Source organism: Rhamphochromis sp. 'chilingali' (assembly GCF_963969265.1).
Source record: "Rhamphochromis sp. 'chilingali' genome assembly, chromosome: 11".
Taxonomy (NCBI): Eukaryota; Metazoa; Chordata; class Actinopteri; order Cichliformes; family Cichlidae; genus Rhamphochromis; species Rhamphochromis sp. 'chilingali'.
In genome coordinates, this window is record NC_137938.1 from 36,765,673 (window position 1) to 36,782,060 (window position 16,388).

The 16,388-nt window shown below is 43.1% G+C and overlaps 2 protein-coding genes across 2 annotated transcripts; both read right to left on the minus strand.

Annotated features, from left to right (window-relative positions):
- Nucleotides 1-119: 119 nt before the first annotated feature.
- sh3bp5la (SH3-binding domain protein 5-like, a) lies at nucleotides 120-9,123 on the minus strand. Its single transcript, XM_080897366.1, has 6 exons — nucleotides 8,434-9,123; nucleotides 7,974-8,036; nucleotides 7,238-7,366; nucleotides 4,456-4,620; nucleotides 2,223-2,396; nucleotides 120-2,013 (listed from the first exon to the last, which is right to left on the minus strand). The coding sequence occupies exons 1-6, from the start codon at nucleotides 8,653-8,655 to the stop codon at nucleotides 1,468-1,470; spliced, it is 1,299 nt and encodes a 432-aa protein (XP_080753492.1). The 5' UTR covers nucleotides 8,656-9,123; the 3' UTR covers nucleotides 120-1,467.
- Nucleotides 9,124-10,565: 1,442 nt separating this feature from the next.
- mgat1a (alpha-1,3-mannosyl-glycoprotein 2-beta-N-acetylglucosaminyltransferase a) lies at nucleotides 10,566-14,476 on the minus strand. Its single transcript, XM_080897365.1, has 3 exons — nucleotides 14,294-14,476; nucleotides 12,049-12,919; nucleotides 10,566-11,889 (listed from the first exon to the last, which is right to left on the minus strand). Exons 2-3 carry the CDS (start codon nucleotides 12,658-12,660, stop codon nucleotides 11,200-11,202), a joined length of 1,302 nt encoding a protein of 433 aa, XP_080753491.1. The 5' UTR covers nucleotides 12,661-12,919; nucleotides 14,294-14,476; the 3' UTR covers nucleotides 10,566-11,199.
- Nucleotides 14,477-16,388: the final 1,912 nt, after the last annotated feature.

Sequence of the window (16,388 nt, forward strand, 5' to 3'; positions counted from 1 at the left end):
TCATATTTATATGTCTGCTGAATAATTGAAGCAAGGCGAGGGAAGAAATTCACAAATTCCCATCCCACTGAATTCAGCATGAAAGAACAGAAGGCCAGGCAGCAGGATCTGCTTTTATTGATTACAGGTGTGACAATCCAATCCGACTAACTCACAAATGCGATTCAGAGGGTGAAAAGTAACTGTTAAGACAGCGGTGAAAAGTGAGGTTTTTCAGATAAACTGACAATAATGAGACTTTAAATATGTCTGCGATACTCAGAACATCTGTACAGCAAAGATTCAACATCTGTACATGTCAGTATTTTCCAGCTTTGTAATAATTACACAAATTTACAAGTCTTTCTTTTCTGACTTCATTGTTTTGCTTCTTTGACAAAGTACAATCATAAAAGAACCAAAAAAAATCATCATCAGAACTCTTTCAATTCTTGTCAAAAATCAGTCAGGCTGTTAAAAATATTTGAAAATCATAAAACGGGCACTCATTTCATATTTAAATGGTTCCAAACTGAGATTACAACAAACTACTACTCAAGCTAAATTTGTTTGTGTCAAGGCACACCTCAAATTACAACAAGGGCAAAAAATATACACAAATGTAAACAATATCCAAATCATCTGGATCATGACACTCCAGTGTTACAACACCAAGTTAAATAAAACAAATAAGGCTGATTGTGTCAGTGTTTGTTTCAGCAAGCAGCGCTCAAAAACCGAAATGATGGAGTGCATGCTGCCTTAAGACTCATTTCAGGGATTTTCAAAAAACGCATTCTCTCGTGCTAAAACGTCCAAAAAAAAAAAAAAAAAAAAAAAAAAAAAAAAAAAAAGCACAACTTGCAGCATGTTACAGGAAATAAACACATGGAACAAGGATTCAAACATGCTTTCACTCTGCACTGACAAAGAAACGTTTTTTACATTCTTCCCTACTCGCTGAGGAGGTGGGGATCTCAGGGGCCCTGCGACCTTCTACCTTGAAGCAATCGCTGATGAGACTTGACTCGACTGGAGAGGAAGCAACAGAGGAGGACGAGGGAGAATGTTTTTACCAGTCTCACCAAGTTAGATCAACGATTAGCCTGGGAAAGCAAAAAATGATGCCTTTTTAAATATGTCTGTTCAAACAAGGCTTTTCATCTTTCTTAGCTGCTCCTTCATGCTCAAGGAACAAATTCTACCCAGAATCCTTCAGAGGAGTAAATATACTGAATACTTGTCCTGCAGGGATGTAAGCTCTGTAGATCCTGTAGTGTTCTAACTAGGCTACACTGTTTACTGTGTTCAGCTTTAGAATAATGTGCATGTGCTTATTTACACCCATCGCTGCAGCTTTCCTTCTTTTTCACTTAATTCCCTGTCTCATACTTTTGTTTGGTACCTTTTTAATGAGGGAAGTTTATCCTAGTGTGGATTGCTGTTTTTATTTTTGCATTGTTTACAGCAGCTGTTTCTATGACAGCCTCACAAACTGAAGCTTCGGTGGTGCTGCTTATAGAACTGTTGCTGGCGCTCTTTGGCGCTCGTTTCCACCAGCTTGTCTCTCTTATTGGTCACTCCGGTTTTTTCTTTCTCCCCTTCATCCCCGGTGATGCTCCCCACGTCGCTGAGATTCCCGAGGTGCTCGATGGAGTCGTATTTCTCGAGGTCAGAAGCAATGGTCTGCAGGCTGAAGACTGAAAGGGAATCCGAGCCGGCTCGCTCCCTCTCCCTCTCATGCTCCTTCTCCTTGTATCTCTCCAGCAGGTCGATGGATGCGTCCACTCCATCCCTTCCAATGGCGCCGCCACAGGCTCCGCCTTCAGACTGAACCTTGATGTCAGATTCTGCTCCGACAGGGGGGCTCCGCCCGACACAGATAGAAGGGCGTCCTCCCCCCTCGCCCGGGTCCCGCCCTCTCTGAGCATGGATCTGCTCGCTGATCTGCTCCAAGTTCCGCAGGGCGATGGAATAGCGGGTCTTCACTTTGGCTACTTGCTGCTCCAGCTGCAGCACTTTGGCCTTGTGCTCCTGGAGTCACACAAAGCAACTTTCATCATCAATTTCAACATTGATTTCATGCCAGTAGGAAAATAACCTCCCAGTAACCTCCAGTAAATCCATAAAATACTGAATATATTATAGAACTTTTGCCAAATCAGCATATAAAGCTTTCTAAGTGCAGGAAACACTAAACAGAAGGTGTCTAAACAGAGGTCTCACTGGGCTCTTTGTGTTACCTCCAGTATGTGGTTGAACTGGGCCTTGAGCTCAAAGTAAGGTTTGGACTTGATGATGACTCTCTTGAGGGACTTCTGCTGCATCTGCACACGCGCCTCGGCCTCCTGACAGGCGTGCGTGACACGCATGTGCTCCCTCTCACTGCGCAGACGCTCTTCTTCGGCTTCGTTCACCTGCGAGAGACACAGGAGACGGACGGTATTATAACAGTAACAGGAAACGGCATTTCTCTTAATGCAAATATGACTGGTTTTATCATAAACTTTGCCTTGATCTTCATTCCCAACCATTTAGCTCACTGTTCATTCATTAGTTCTTATTTTCTTAAAAAAGTAAAGAACTGAAAAGGCTTCTTGTTTAGTTTGTAAATGCCTGTCCACAGAGTTTCAGGCACACTCTTTATTGTTGTCTTTTCTAAATTTCTGGAAACATTTTAATAGCACAATAAAGCACAATTCAAGACTTTGTACTTTCTGTGTCTGCGCTGCCAAATGAAATGACACTTGATTATTTGTTTAAAAGGCCCTCACACAAACTCTAAGTAGTCAAATACATATTACACCAAAGCGTCAGGAAGTTATGGATTTTTAGGATATTCCTTTAGACACAAGCTACCAACCATCAAGACCAACTTCAAGGCCTGAACGACTTGGTAGACTTGAGAAAAGGAGAAGAAAAATTAAGAACAAGACAAACGTTGGGCCTTGACATCGGTTACCTACAGGTACTCGGCTGATAACTGTCCACTTAGATTCCCTAGTTAGAGTAACATCGATCATTCACCTCTCTTTCAACATCAATGGGCCTCCACTAAGCTGACTCTGACACATTATGGTAGGTGTTTATTGCCAGAGACATTAAAAAAATAAAAAATAAAATTCTGCCACAGCAAAGATGATGGTAGATGAAATTTTTATCTTATTTTACTCGTGATCCCATAAATGCAGTTTTTTTTATATCCGAAATTTGAGGTTCAATGTTTTTAAATATTCAGCTATATAATCAGATTTCAAATATTTGCTGACACAGTGGGGTGCCACGTGTCAGGTCTGTCTACTAGTGTAGTTCTCCGACATAAGCCAAAGCATTTGGTGCAAACAAAAGGTGACCTGTGAGGATGAAGATGTAAGTGAATGAAAGTGCCCTAATGGCGGTTCCTCCGGGGGTCACTTAAGCTTGACTCTAAAAGTGAGTCGGTGCCTATAAGCTCCCATGTTAACATGCACAGTTTTACAGGTCAAAGGGTGTATGCAAGGGTGTAGCTGATTTGTGTCTGCTAGGCCTCATTTCAGCTAACTAGAATCACTGAACGGACCTTTTCACCGTGTAGCGCCGTTACTGCGTCTTCTTAAGGAACTATACGTCGTTCTGTGCAGTACAGCCAATCCAAGGAGTTTGTACTTTGGTTTTGCTGAGTGAAAATCAAAACCGGTGGCTGATGCTGCCGTGACTTCGTCCATCTTTTTATTGTGATATAGATAATTTGAGTAAAGTTATGTTTGCAGGACTACAGCAGCCAGGGTAACAGCATTATACTAGCTTTCTATTGGCTACCAAGACACAGAGTGATAACATAATGTGTTTTTAAACAGCTAAAGGCATTCACAGTTTTCACTAAAGTTGGCGAGATTTTCAGAGCACTCATTTTGCTCTCTCTAAAATCTGCAGATGACTGAAACTACTGTAGCAATATCAAACTAGTCCAGCTATCAATATAATATCTAGAAGCCAGATCACACTTAGATCTAAACTGTGCTGTAACTGAAAGGAAGAAACAAGTCAAGCATTTACAGAGTTCTGTGACACTCAAGGCCAAGAAAATCATGTCATCCATGCTGCATGTTACAGCTGAGAGGGCACTGAAGTTCACCAGCTGTCTGTATCTTTTCTGTTGAGTCTGGCAATTGTAACCCAGCAACAGTGAGTTTGTGAGTATATCCAAGGCTGCCAAGAATCACTACACTTATCTGCACACTTATTTTTCCACAAACAATGCAGACAGCAGAGCAGCGAGATCACGGAGAAAAATAATGGTGTGCATGTGTGCACGCAAAAAACACTGGAGAGCAAAAACCTAACAAGAATAATCAGACAAAATTCTGACTCTACCCAGATAAACTCAGAGATGACTGAACTCTGCATTGTTTGGTAAAACTATAGCAACCTTGTTGAGGTGACAAATAGAAATGAAAGCATTCTGTTTAGCCACGCATCTTAAAACTGCTCTTCTACCTTGGCGGTAGCGTGGTTGAGCATCTCCTGCCAGGTGGGATCCAGGGTGTTCTTGCCATCAGCCAGCAGGCCCTGCTCGGCCACATAGACCATCTCCCTGGCAGCTGTGTGCATGGAAACGGCTCTCTCGTAGCTCAAAGCTGCCTTCTGAGTCTCCTGCTGTGCCTATGGAGAGCAGACGCACCTTTAACAACCTACAGCAGTGGACTACGACAAGGACACAACACCCCTGTTCTGTTCAATCCAATTACAGTCATCTCTCTGCTGAAATGAGTTTGCATATCATAGTTTTTATATTCAAAACGCTTCTAGGTCAATGCAATTACAGGAAAACAATACTGCCTTTCAGTCTGAATGTGTTAGGTAACTTTTAATGCATGAGACGTTGTTCCCTGCATATCTCGAACATGTGATTTCTATGTGAAGGACTGGGGTCAAATTTTCAGCAAAAATGAAAAGAATGTGACGCTTGTTGTAATTCCCAGGTGCTTTGTCTCAGCGCCTTTCTTCTGCTCCCAGCGTCAAAAACAATCTTAGAAATGGAATTCACTAATCATTAACGTCAATGAAAGACCTGCTTGTCCAAGGTTGTTGGGTTTTTGGGATCAAATCTGAAACTTTTCTCGCTCTCTCTTCTGGCTAATGTTAGATAATGCTAGTGCGCCTGCTAACACAGACAAATGACAGGCTGGACCAGGTTGGCTAGTTCATCTAAGAGATAAGATAAGATAGATCTTTATTGTTACTGTTACAAGAACAATGAAAAACAGTTTGGCATCTCTCCATTAGAAGCATGTAGATTTTTACGTTAAAATTACTTCACAATCAAAGATAAAACACAGATATATACAGCTGTATACAAGTTATATATGCTGTAAGGTGCAATATAAGGAGCAAGTGATCAGTGAAATTTAAACCTCCAGAGCTGATTTGATAACTTGGGTGATCATTTTTCAAATTACTTCATCAGGCAAATTCAAACTGTCATCAATGTTAAAGTTTCTGCAGGTCTGAGTGTAACAGGGTCCACTTGTGCCCAGGTAATGTAAATTTCAATTTTAGACACTGGCCAGTCGCCAATGAGGTTGCAGTTTTACAGTCAGTTCCACCCATCTGTCACATCCAGTTAGAAAAGAAAACAAGATGTCAATGACAAACACGCACAGCTCAAAGTTTCGTAATCATCACAGAGGCCACTGTCCTGTGTGTGCTAACATCAGATCACACAGTACTGAGGTTAGCCAGCAGTAGATGATTTAATGGCACACGGCAAATATTAATAAGTGACATTTATTTTCCACAGTAACAACCAACACGTGGGTGGTTAGCCAGCTAGCTGTAACGTAACTACACAGCACGTAGATGACATCGCGAGCTTCATCACATCCAAGTCAGCGTTGTGTCATTATACACACAGTCATACAGGCACACAGTGAACACACCGGTGTTTCAGTAGATATGCTCGCTGATGTCACCAATGATGGTTTTCTGAGTTAACGCAGATTTACACTTCAGATTTGTAGATTTAACTGGTTTGCAAAATCGCCCAAAACTAGAGCTCGTAAAGGAACAGAACAAGCACCTTGCATCTAAATTGTGTTTAGACCTAGATGCATTTTACACTGGGGATCAGTGCGTTTCTCCAAAAAAACATAAATAAATAATTTAAAAAAGCAAAAAAACATTTGCACTGAGATTTCCCTTCCCTACTCAGAACTTGTGCACGTTGTGATGACTCTGCGGTGGTTGGATGCATCAGCAGGGATGATGAGACAGAGTACCGGGCTGTGGTCGACTCCTTTGTCACGTGGTGTGAGCAGAATCATCTGCAGCTCAACGTGGCAAAGACCAAGGAACTGATCGTGGACTTCAGGAAGACCAGGAAACACTTGACCCCTGTTTCAATCCAGGGGGTCAGTGTTGACATTGTGGAGGACTATAAATACCTTGGAGTACACATTGACAATAAACTGGACTGGGCTAAAAACACCACAGCACTTTACAGGAAGGGCCAGAGTCGTCTCTATTTTTTGAGGCGACTGAGGTCCTTCAACATCTGCCAGAAAATGCTGAGGATTTTCTATGAGTCTGTTGTGGCCAGTGCGATCCTGTATGCTGTTGCATGCTGGGGGAGCAGGCTGAGGGTCGCAGATGCCAACAGACTTAATAAACTGATCCGTAAGGCCAGCAATGTTGTGGGGATGGAGCTGGACTCCCTCAAGGTGGTGTCGGAGAGGCGGATGCTGTCCAAGATAAAGACAATGTTGGATAACACCTCCCACCCACTCCATGACATGTTGGTCAGTCACAGGAGCTCGTTCAGTGAGAGACTGAGATTACCGAAAAGCACCACTGAACGACACAGGAAATCATTCCTGCCTGTGGCCATCTCCCTGTACAACGCATCCACTTAACACACTGTTTGCTGCTACAACTACACATGTTTCTTTTCCAAATATTTATTTATAAGTGACTTATGTATGTATGTATGTATATATATGTATATATTGTACTATTCTTAGTTAGCGTATTGTCTGTCTTGTCTTAATGTTGGTTTAAAATGGAGCACTGTAACAAAAAATAATTTCCCCCAGGGATCAATAAAGTATTCTGATTCTGATTCTGATTCACAAACTGCAGCACCCGATGTTTGTTTTTCCCTCGCCTCGAGCAGAACACCTGATTCTCACTCCTGAATCCAGATGCTGCAGTAAAAACATGCATGTCTGTAACACATCTTCCATTTGGCAGAGAAAACAGATGTAAACCTTGTTGTGTATACCTCTTTGGCAAGGCGCCGAGCTTCATAATATGGTCTCGCTTTTTCAATGCAGCTGCCGAGCTGAGAGCTCTGAGCGTTCAGCTTTCGGGCAGACTCTGTGAGGATCTTCCGGTATCCCGATCTGGCATCCTGGACGATCAATGCATGAAAATGACAGGATTAGATTTACCTGTAATGCAGCAACTAATTCGATTTCACACAGGAAGTGGGCAGCCGATTCAGTGAGTGTCAAAAAGCAACACTACATCTTCCATTTTAAGAGCTCACACTTTTCCAGAGTCTGTGCTTTACACATATTGAAAAACAAAATTATCATATTCATTAGCACCTTCGGGGTAGACTAATAAAATATTTAGACACAAACACATTGAGAAGTAATTCCCAGGGTGGCAATAAATGGTTTTTCACATCTATAATGAGTTTGTTTTGTCAACATCAAAGCAATTTTATTTAATCTGACAAGAAAAGCAGGGCAAGTCTTATTAAATTGTCATACATTTCACGCAGACTTGTAACTGATTATATTCACCACCAATTAACCTATCAGTTACTATTCTGGGAAGGTTGGAAAACAGTGGAAAACTGACCAAAGCCCAAACATTTAACAAACACAGGAGGACAGAAGAGAAGCCATTTAAAAATAAAAAAAAAGATAATAGGAGATTATTTGATAGTTATATTTTACAATGATTGTAATAACTGAATAGCTTTCTATCTATTACGTATTTACACTTACATCCAACTGCAGTTCTAGCTTGTTGATTTCAGCACTGGCTTCATTGAGATGCTCCAGTTCCTCCTGTGGAAAAACACAGTATATGTATCTCACGTATTTATATTGGGAAAGCATTAGTAGTGCTATTTGACTGTAATGGCGATGATTAATAGGTTGGGAGTGTAAGGTGACACATGTCAGAGGTGTGTTACACTGGTGACAGGATAATCACTTCAGATCTGACAGGGATTTGCACAGATTACCGTATTATGAAGACATTATCTTTTAAATGAATAATGAACATGTGCTCATTTGAATACATTACTACCTTTCTGTCACACTAAATCGAAAGTAATCCCGGATGTACACACCCAGGTGTAGGTAACAGTAATTTAAAAGCGGCTGATTAATATAATAATAGAGCTGAAGGATGTTTAACGGTCAGCAATAGATTAAACAAAAAGTCCGAATTTTGAGGTACCTGGATTCTGGGGTCCAACTCCTCTTCATACGGACTGTGTAATTGCTCTCCGGGGCTTTTCTGTTTGTCACTCTCTCCTTCCTCGCAGGTGTCTCTGAGCGCCATTTCTTGAGTCTTTCCATCGCATTCCGCGGCTTTGACCTCCTCAATACACTCCCTCCATTCCCCTACGTCCGATTCCCCGGAGCCGGCGGGGCTCTCTCGCAGGTCGCCTGGCTCCATTCCAGGCAACACTTTTGGGTTAGCACCAGCGTTAGCTAAGGAGTCTTCAACAGCAGGCGGGGTTTGTTGACCTAAAAACCCGGTGCTATGAACAACGACCGAAGGTTATTAAGTAGAGGTAAATTAAAAAATTATTCCAGCGGTCAGGAGTGGTGTTGAATTTGCTATCTGCCATATTAAACCACACTGAAACCCACTAAAGCTAGTCTTGCCTGCACCTAGCATGCTAACAGGCTAGCGCCTAAATGAAAGCGTGACGGCTGCTTTTCTGAACAAACCGCTGCCAGGAGATGAGAACTAAAAGGGGGGGCTATCAAAATGTACCCCCCGACACACGCCTCTTTCCCTCCATCCTTTACCGGCTCTTCAGTACTTTAGCTAGGCTAGCTAGCTAGCGGTTTCGGCCTCACATCATCATTACAAATGAGGTAAACAGGCGAATAGAAGCGCTACGCACTTAAAGATTTGAGCCAGGGTGGCCACCGTAGTTGCACTACAGCAGTGAATGCTGTTAATTTTATGGAGGCTATCTGAAGGTTTGCGACAGACAGGTGATCTAAGGGCTCTGGAGTTGAATTCAAATATTTTTTGCCATGCAAAAAAACAAGGTATATAATAAGCTTATTACAGCAAATTGTCTTGTGCAAATAAATTAATTACACGTCGGCACAAGATGATGACTGTTTGTACAAGATATGACTTTGTTAATACAAGATAACAAGACAAAATAAAAAAGATAATTACTGCTCTGCGCTAAGAACATTTCCGTACAAGACAGTAAGTTGGTCATGCAAGACAAGGACTTGCGTGCACACAATAATGACTTGTGAATATAAAATAACTTCTAGGTACGTACTGTGTGAAAGAGCCAGTCCTCAACTCTATTTTGTTGCTGTGAAATGGGAAATAATTGCAGTAATTTATTGAACATGTGCGAACATAAATAGAAATACAGTGTATACAAAAAAACCGATTTTGTACAGTTCCATTGAGCTTTAAAGTCAGAATTTGGTATGACCACCTTTATGTTTTGTTTTTATTTTTTAACTCTCAGGCCAACTTTTCTCCATCCAGTTTGAAAAGGTCCCCAACACCACTGGCTGAAATGCAGCCCCAAGCGGTTTCAAAGAGTTTCACTGCTGTAGCGTTCTCCTGATCTCTTCTTTACATATTGACGGCCAGTTTTAAAGTTTGGTTTCATCGCTCCATCAGACCTGTTGCCACTGATTTTCCGATTTCCGGTTTTTGTGTAATTTGACATTTCAAGCTTTTCTCGCAGTTTCTCTTTCTTAAGAAAGCTTCTTGACAGTCACCTTTCTGCTGAGGCTTCAGTGTCTCTTCTTCGCATCTGTGGTGGGAAAGACTGAAATGGGAGGAGAGAAATCCAGGACGTGCAATTTAGGAAATAGGACGGGAGTTTCTCTTTTCCAGTGTCGGTGTTAAGCTCAGCCCCCAGGGGTCCAGGCCCACCCAGTAAAGTCACCGTGCCACATCGGCTGAAATCTACAGATACACTCTGACTAGAAGTTATTTATATTTTGGTAATGACCTATATCACTGATATTGCAGTGCAAGATCAATTTAATTATCCAGTTAATAGTACTTTAGTGCCTCTGCAGGAATCTTGGTAACCAGGACGACTGAGGGCAACACAGCACTGAGCACATTACCACACGCAGGTTAGACTCTGGGAAGCACCCCTCGTGTCTCAGGAGCCAAAAAGAGGTCATCTATCAGCTTGTGCAGCCTTTTTACAGGATGACTCAATAATACGTTGAAGATATTGTGTACTCAGTTATCCCAGTGTGTGTGTGGCGAGTTCACAGACCCAATTCCACACCTAAAGAAAACCTCTCTCCTGTTTGTTTATTAAACACATGCAACATGACGTGCGAGTGAAAATATCAAAGTTGTGTATTTTTTTTTTAATCCAGAAATGATCAGACAAACAAGTGTAGTAGTTTGCAGGGTAACGAGCCTGCAAATAGAATCACATTAGAGTATCAAACAGGATCATGTGACAAAAAGTAAGCACAAAGAATAATTTCCATAGAAGGCATTAATGATCGGAATCAAACGACAGATTATACTGCAGTTATTACCTGGCACCAACACTATAAGCAACCACACCACAGATTACATTTCCCTCTTCACAGCAGACAGAAACAGGTCACACAGATTACCCGAGACTGCAAATAATTTAAACAAAAGTGGCAAAGTAGTAATTGCATTGAATGCATTAATGAATGTCATGTGCACACTTAGCATCGTATAAAAATAGATCTCTGGCGAATTACAGCAGATTTGTCTAACACGTAGTTGTGGTGGATCCTACACCGTGTGTATAAATGTTTTGGAAGAATGAAAAAGACCTGAGTAGTATTGGCAAACCCCCACACCAGAAAGGGACATCCATTCTGTATCAGTAAGGACAAACAGCGTCAGCAAAGATCATTTTCTTCTTTGGTCTGGAATGCTTTCCCCCATCACATTGAAGAGATATAAAAGGCTACTGCTCATGGACGTTCTTCATCATCAGCTTCACTAAAGGTCATACTGGGTCCATCCTGGAGGGGGTGCTAAGTAGATCCTCCGTCCTCTGGACATGAAACTGACCACCCCTCTGTACCCTGACCGTGGCACTCCAGACTTAAAGTCATCCATTATTCCCAGATTTTTGGCCATCAATTTGAAACTGTCCTTACTCGAGTACTGAAGGCGGAAGGGCCCGGGTCCTTGTAGCTGGCCCTGCTTCACATCTTCATATTTAACCACAGGAGCACTGTAAACTTCCTTCTCAAAGTTTTCCTTGTATGTCTCCTCCTTCAAGTAACTCAGGTCCAACTTGGTGAAAGGCACAATCTCGGTATTCAGTTTAATGTAACGCAGGTATTTGTCAAAAAACTGACCCAGACTCACACCCTGGCGACCAAAAGTTAAAGTCCGTGAGATCTCTGGGCGTATACAGGCACGGTTGCGGCGCTGCTCTGGCTGGCGCATCCAGTCGTCCCAGAAAGCCTCAGGCCACTTTGGCTCCAGCTCCTCCCACACCTCCCTGAGGAGCATCCACCCCAGGCCGGGAAAGAAGTCTGTCCGATAGAGCAGGTCGGCCTTGCCGGGGTCCACATAGCCTTCCCTCCCATTGTCATTCCAGGCAGACACACACCACAGGCTGGGGTCAGATTTCAGGAAAGGCAGCAAGGCTCGGAAATACTCAAAGAAGTCTGGTGCCACCTAGAGCAAGAGATGAATAATTCAGTTCAACTGTTACATAACCATCGCAACAAGTGAAATAACGAGTTTTGAAAGAAGAAGATTAATTTAAGTTGTAAATAAAGAATGAAAATGAAGGAGAGATCACAAATCATTGGTGTTTAACATGAAAATAATCACCTCCAGGTCGTCCTCCACGATCACCACAGATGAATGACCGAGCGTCTTGAACACTTGGTTGAGCGCCCAGTGGTAATGCCTGGAGATTTTATAGTAACCCTTAAACTTCTTGTGCTCAGGCCTCACTTGGATGTCAGACAAATCCGGCTGCTTCAGATGAGTTACGTTGTTTCCATAAGACCGAATCACCTCAGCGGTCTCGGCATGTCCGCAGTCCTGACTCACTATGATTGGGTGGAGCGCTGCTGAGGGCCAGTGCTGCAGGAGTTTGTCCAAGCAGCGCTTCACGGTGACTCTGTTGCAGGCGATGACAAGGATAGGGATGGCAGGCTGAGGAGCAGCGGTCACCTTTGGCTTGTTGTCTGATGGCTCCCAGAGCAACTGATGATTCTGGATTTGCAATAGGATTTTTTTCTGCATCTCAAGTTCACTTTCGAATGCATTTGCAAATCGAAGCACATCTTCCATCACATTGCTGGGGGGCCCTTCGGGACCTTCTTTCTGATCTCGGCCCTGTGGGGGTCTCCCCCACAGCAGGAGTACCAGTATGGCATTCCATGTGATAAACAGGAACGCGCCACAAAAAATCAGACAGCTTCTCTTACGGATCATGGCCCAGAAACTGAGAGAGAGGGAGGGTGGGAAATTTCAGGAAGACAGAGTCTGAACAGAGAGACGTGTCCTTTTTAGAGACAACAGGAATGGGATATGGGAGGGGCAGCCTATGCTTTGTGTCATCACGGGCTCGCTCTGCAGATAGTGAAGTTATAAAGACACAATACAGCATTGGTGAAAGCGCAAGTCGTTAAAATCCGATGAAGAGCAAGATTCATCTTGGAGAAAATCCTCAACATTTAATGTCCTCTTTTATCTGAAATAAGATAAAAGGGAAAATATCAAATAAAATCAAGTCAATATCAAGGTTTCCAACTCTCACAAAACTTTCCCTCTCACATCCTGCCCAAACAAATCTCCCATCAAAGGTTTAAAGCCAATGTTTTAAGATAAAAAAAAATTGACAGCCCTTTTTAGGTTTAACAGGAGTTTTTGACCATTTTTCAGCAAAAACACTGAACTACACATATCAGAGAATGCAAAACACTGTTTATGTGCTTTATTGTCAGAACAGGAGATGAAGACTTAGTACTGTGTGCGTGGATGTTTATCTTAGTTATCATGACCTCTCGGTATTCAAATTCAGTGGTCTGGAATTTTAATACAGCTAAACAGAAACTGGGGCTTTTCACTATGCAGATTGCAGACATAGGCTGTATTTAGATGGACTCGGCTTCCCGGACTGAAAAGGGCCTTAAACCTAGATTTCTAATGGCCAGCAGGAGGTGACTACTCTTGAGTAAAGACTTACAGTTATAAAGAAATCAATGGGTCAACGACCCTCAGCTCTCTTACTCAGGAAAGAGCTTGCAGATCACTTTATTACTGAATAAAACGTGAATTTAAAGGTATAAAGTCTGGTCGTTACTACGGTTTGAAAGCAGGGCTGCACAGCTTTCGCTCACTGGCACAAGATCGGTCATTCACAAACTGCCTTTAGTTTCTCAGACAGTTTCATTCGTTCACATCTGGTTTCAATACCAAGGCAATGATGCGAAAATGGGAGTCTTCATTACCAGCGTTTGGTGACGTCACAATGGCTACATCCATCTTTTATGTACAGTCATTCACGTGCCATTAAGTACCGCCTGCAATTACACGCAGCATTTGGAGCTTATTGTTTTAAAATAAGCTGCTGACGTTTGATTAGGAATTTTCCGTTTTTAAACACATTGTTATTAAGTCAATAAAAATGAATAAAAAACAACTTCGCAGCCAGCACAGTTTACCTGATAATTACTAACGAATTATTAATGACCCCGCCCCTTAATGCAAAACGGCAGTTTAAGACTATTCAATAGGGCCAGGTCAACCCCGAACGCCCTGCCCCCACACCGCTCCAACTACATCTGAAAGTTCTGTTTCTGCTTTAAATAACCAATAAAGTGAAGGCAGGAAATCAGACAGGAAGTTGACAGTGATGATTCACCAAAATGCCTGTGATCGATTTTCTCTTATCACCTGTGGCTGACTCGACACAGCAGACAAACTGCGGTTTATTAAAACACAAAAACAGCTGGCATCACCGACTTCACCCTCTCCGTCCCTCCCTCACGCTGCTCGTCAGGCGCCTTGTGCTCGTCACAGTAAACACAGTAGTCTGAGGAGGAGAGTTCGAAGCTGCCCTCACCTCACAATGTGCCCGCTCCTTCTTGCTGTGGCCATTTCTTCGGGAAAAGTTCCGCAGAAATGAGGCCAGTGTCTTGCTTCTTCCCCGGCGGCTGGAGCAACTTCACGCCGCCGACTTTCTCCCGTTTCTCGCTGGCTGCAAGAAAAAGAGGAGGAGAAAAGAAGTAACACGACAACTTCCTGGTTTTAGGGCAGACACGGAAGTCCCGCCCCCAGCCGTCACCTTGAGAAATTACGCAACAGTTTGACGCGAGAGCCGCTCTCAGCGGAGCTAATTAGAAACAGCGGCAGCCTTTGAAGTCTTTGTGCACACACACTGTCTGCTTCCCCTCACCGAGGCTTCCACGCGGACAGCGAACAGCCAGGGAGGCCCGGAAACCTGCTTTTTCATTTAATTTAGCTAATTTATCTTTTTCTGCTTGAGCTGCACAGGAGCGCGCGTAATTTGCATGAGCCACACGGGAAGAGGGGAATGGAGAGAAGAAGAAAACCTTCCCTTCTATTTGCTGTACTTGTAGACAAGCACATAACAAAAGCACACAGGGTACGGCCTATTTACTGCTTTACTGCAGCTTATATTGTTGCATCCAAATTGCACAAAGCTTGCCCACTTACAAAAACAGGCTAGCTCCAAAGGAATAAAGAATTAATCTCATAAAGAGATTGTGAAATTTGCACTACCATCCTAAAATTATGACACATACTCTCAGTGTTGAATATAACACTGAAGAAATTGGATCTATAAAACCTAGAGAAAGCTTATTTCATCTGAAATTCGGTGTCCAAGCCCTGAAAACTTACTGTTACAGTGGGGCAAAAAAGTATTTAGTCAGCCACCGATTGTGCAAGTTCCCCCACTTAAAATGATGACAGAGGTCAGTAATTTGCACCAGAGGTACACTTCAACTGTGAGAGACAGAATGTGAAAAAAAATCCATGAATCCACATGGTAGGATTTGTAAAGAATTTATTCGTAAATCAGGGTGGAAAATAAGTATTTGGTCACCTCAAACAAGGAAAATCTCTGGCTCTCACAGACCTGTAACGTCTTCTGTAAGAAGCTTTTCTGTCCCCCACTCGTTACCTGTATGAATGGCACCTGTTTGAACTCATCATCTGTATAAAAGACACCTGTCCACAGCCTCAAACAGTCAGACTCCAAACTCCGCCATGGCCAAGACCAAAGAGCTTTCGAAGGACACCAGGAAAAGTATTGTAGACCTGCACCAGACTGGGAAGAGTGAATCTACAATAGGCAAGCAGCTTGGTGTGAAAAAATCAACTGTGGGAGCAATCATCAGAAAATGGAAGACATACAAGACCACTGATAATCTCCCTCGATCTGGGGCTCCACGCAAGATCTCATCCCGTGGGGTCAAAATGATCATGAGAACGGTGAGCAAAGATCCCAGAACCACACGGGGGGACCTGGTGAATGACCTGCAGAGAGCTGGGACCAAAGTAACAAAGGTCACCATCAGTAACACACTACAACGGCAGGGAATCAAATCCCGCAGTGCCAGAGGTGTTCCGCTGCTGAAGCCAGTGCATGTCCAGGCCCGTCTGAAGTTTGCCAGAGAGCACATGGATGATACAGCAGAGGATTGGGAGAATGTCATGTGGTCAGATGAAACCAAAGTAGAACTTTTTGGTATAAACTCAACTCGTCGTGTTTGGAGGAAGAAGAATACGGAGTTGCATCCCAAGAACACCATACCTACTGTGAAGCATGGGGGTGGAAACATCATGCTATGGGGCTGTTTTTCTGCCAAGGGGACAGGACGACTGATCCGTGTTAAGGACAGAATGAATGGGGCCATGTATCGTGAGATTTTGAGCCAAAACCTCCTTCCATCAGTGAGAACTTTAAAGATGAAACGAGGCTGGGTCTTCCAACATGACAATGATCCAAAACACACCGCCCGGGCAACAAAGGAGTGGCTCCGTAAGAAGCATTTGAAAGTCCTGGAGTGGCCTAGCCAGTCTCCAGACCTCAACCCCATAGAAAATCTGTGGCGGGAGTTGAAAGTCCGTGTTGCTCGGCGACAGCCCCAAAACATCACTGCTCTCGAGAAGATCTGCATGGAGGAATGGGC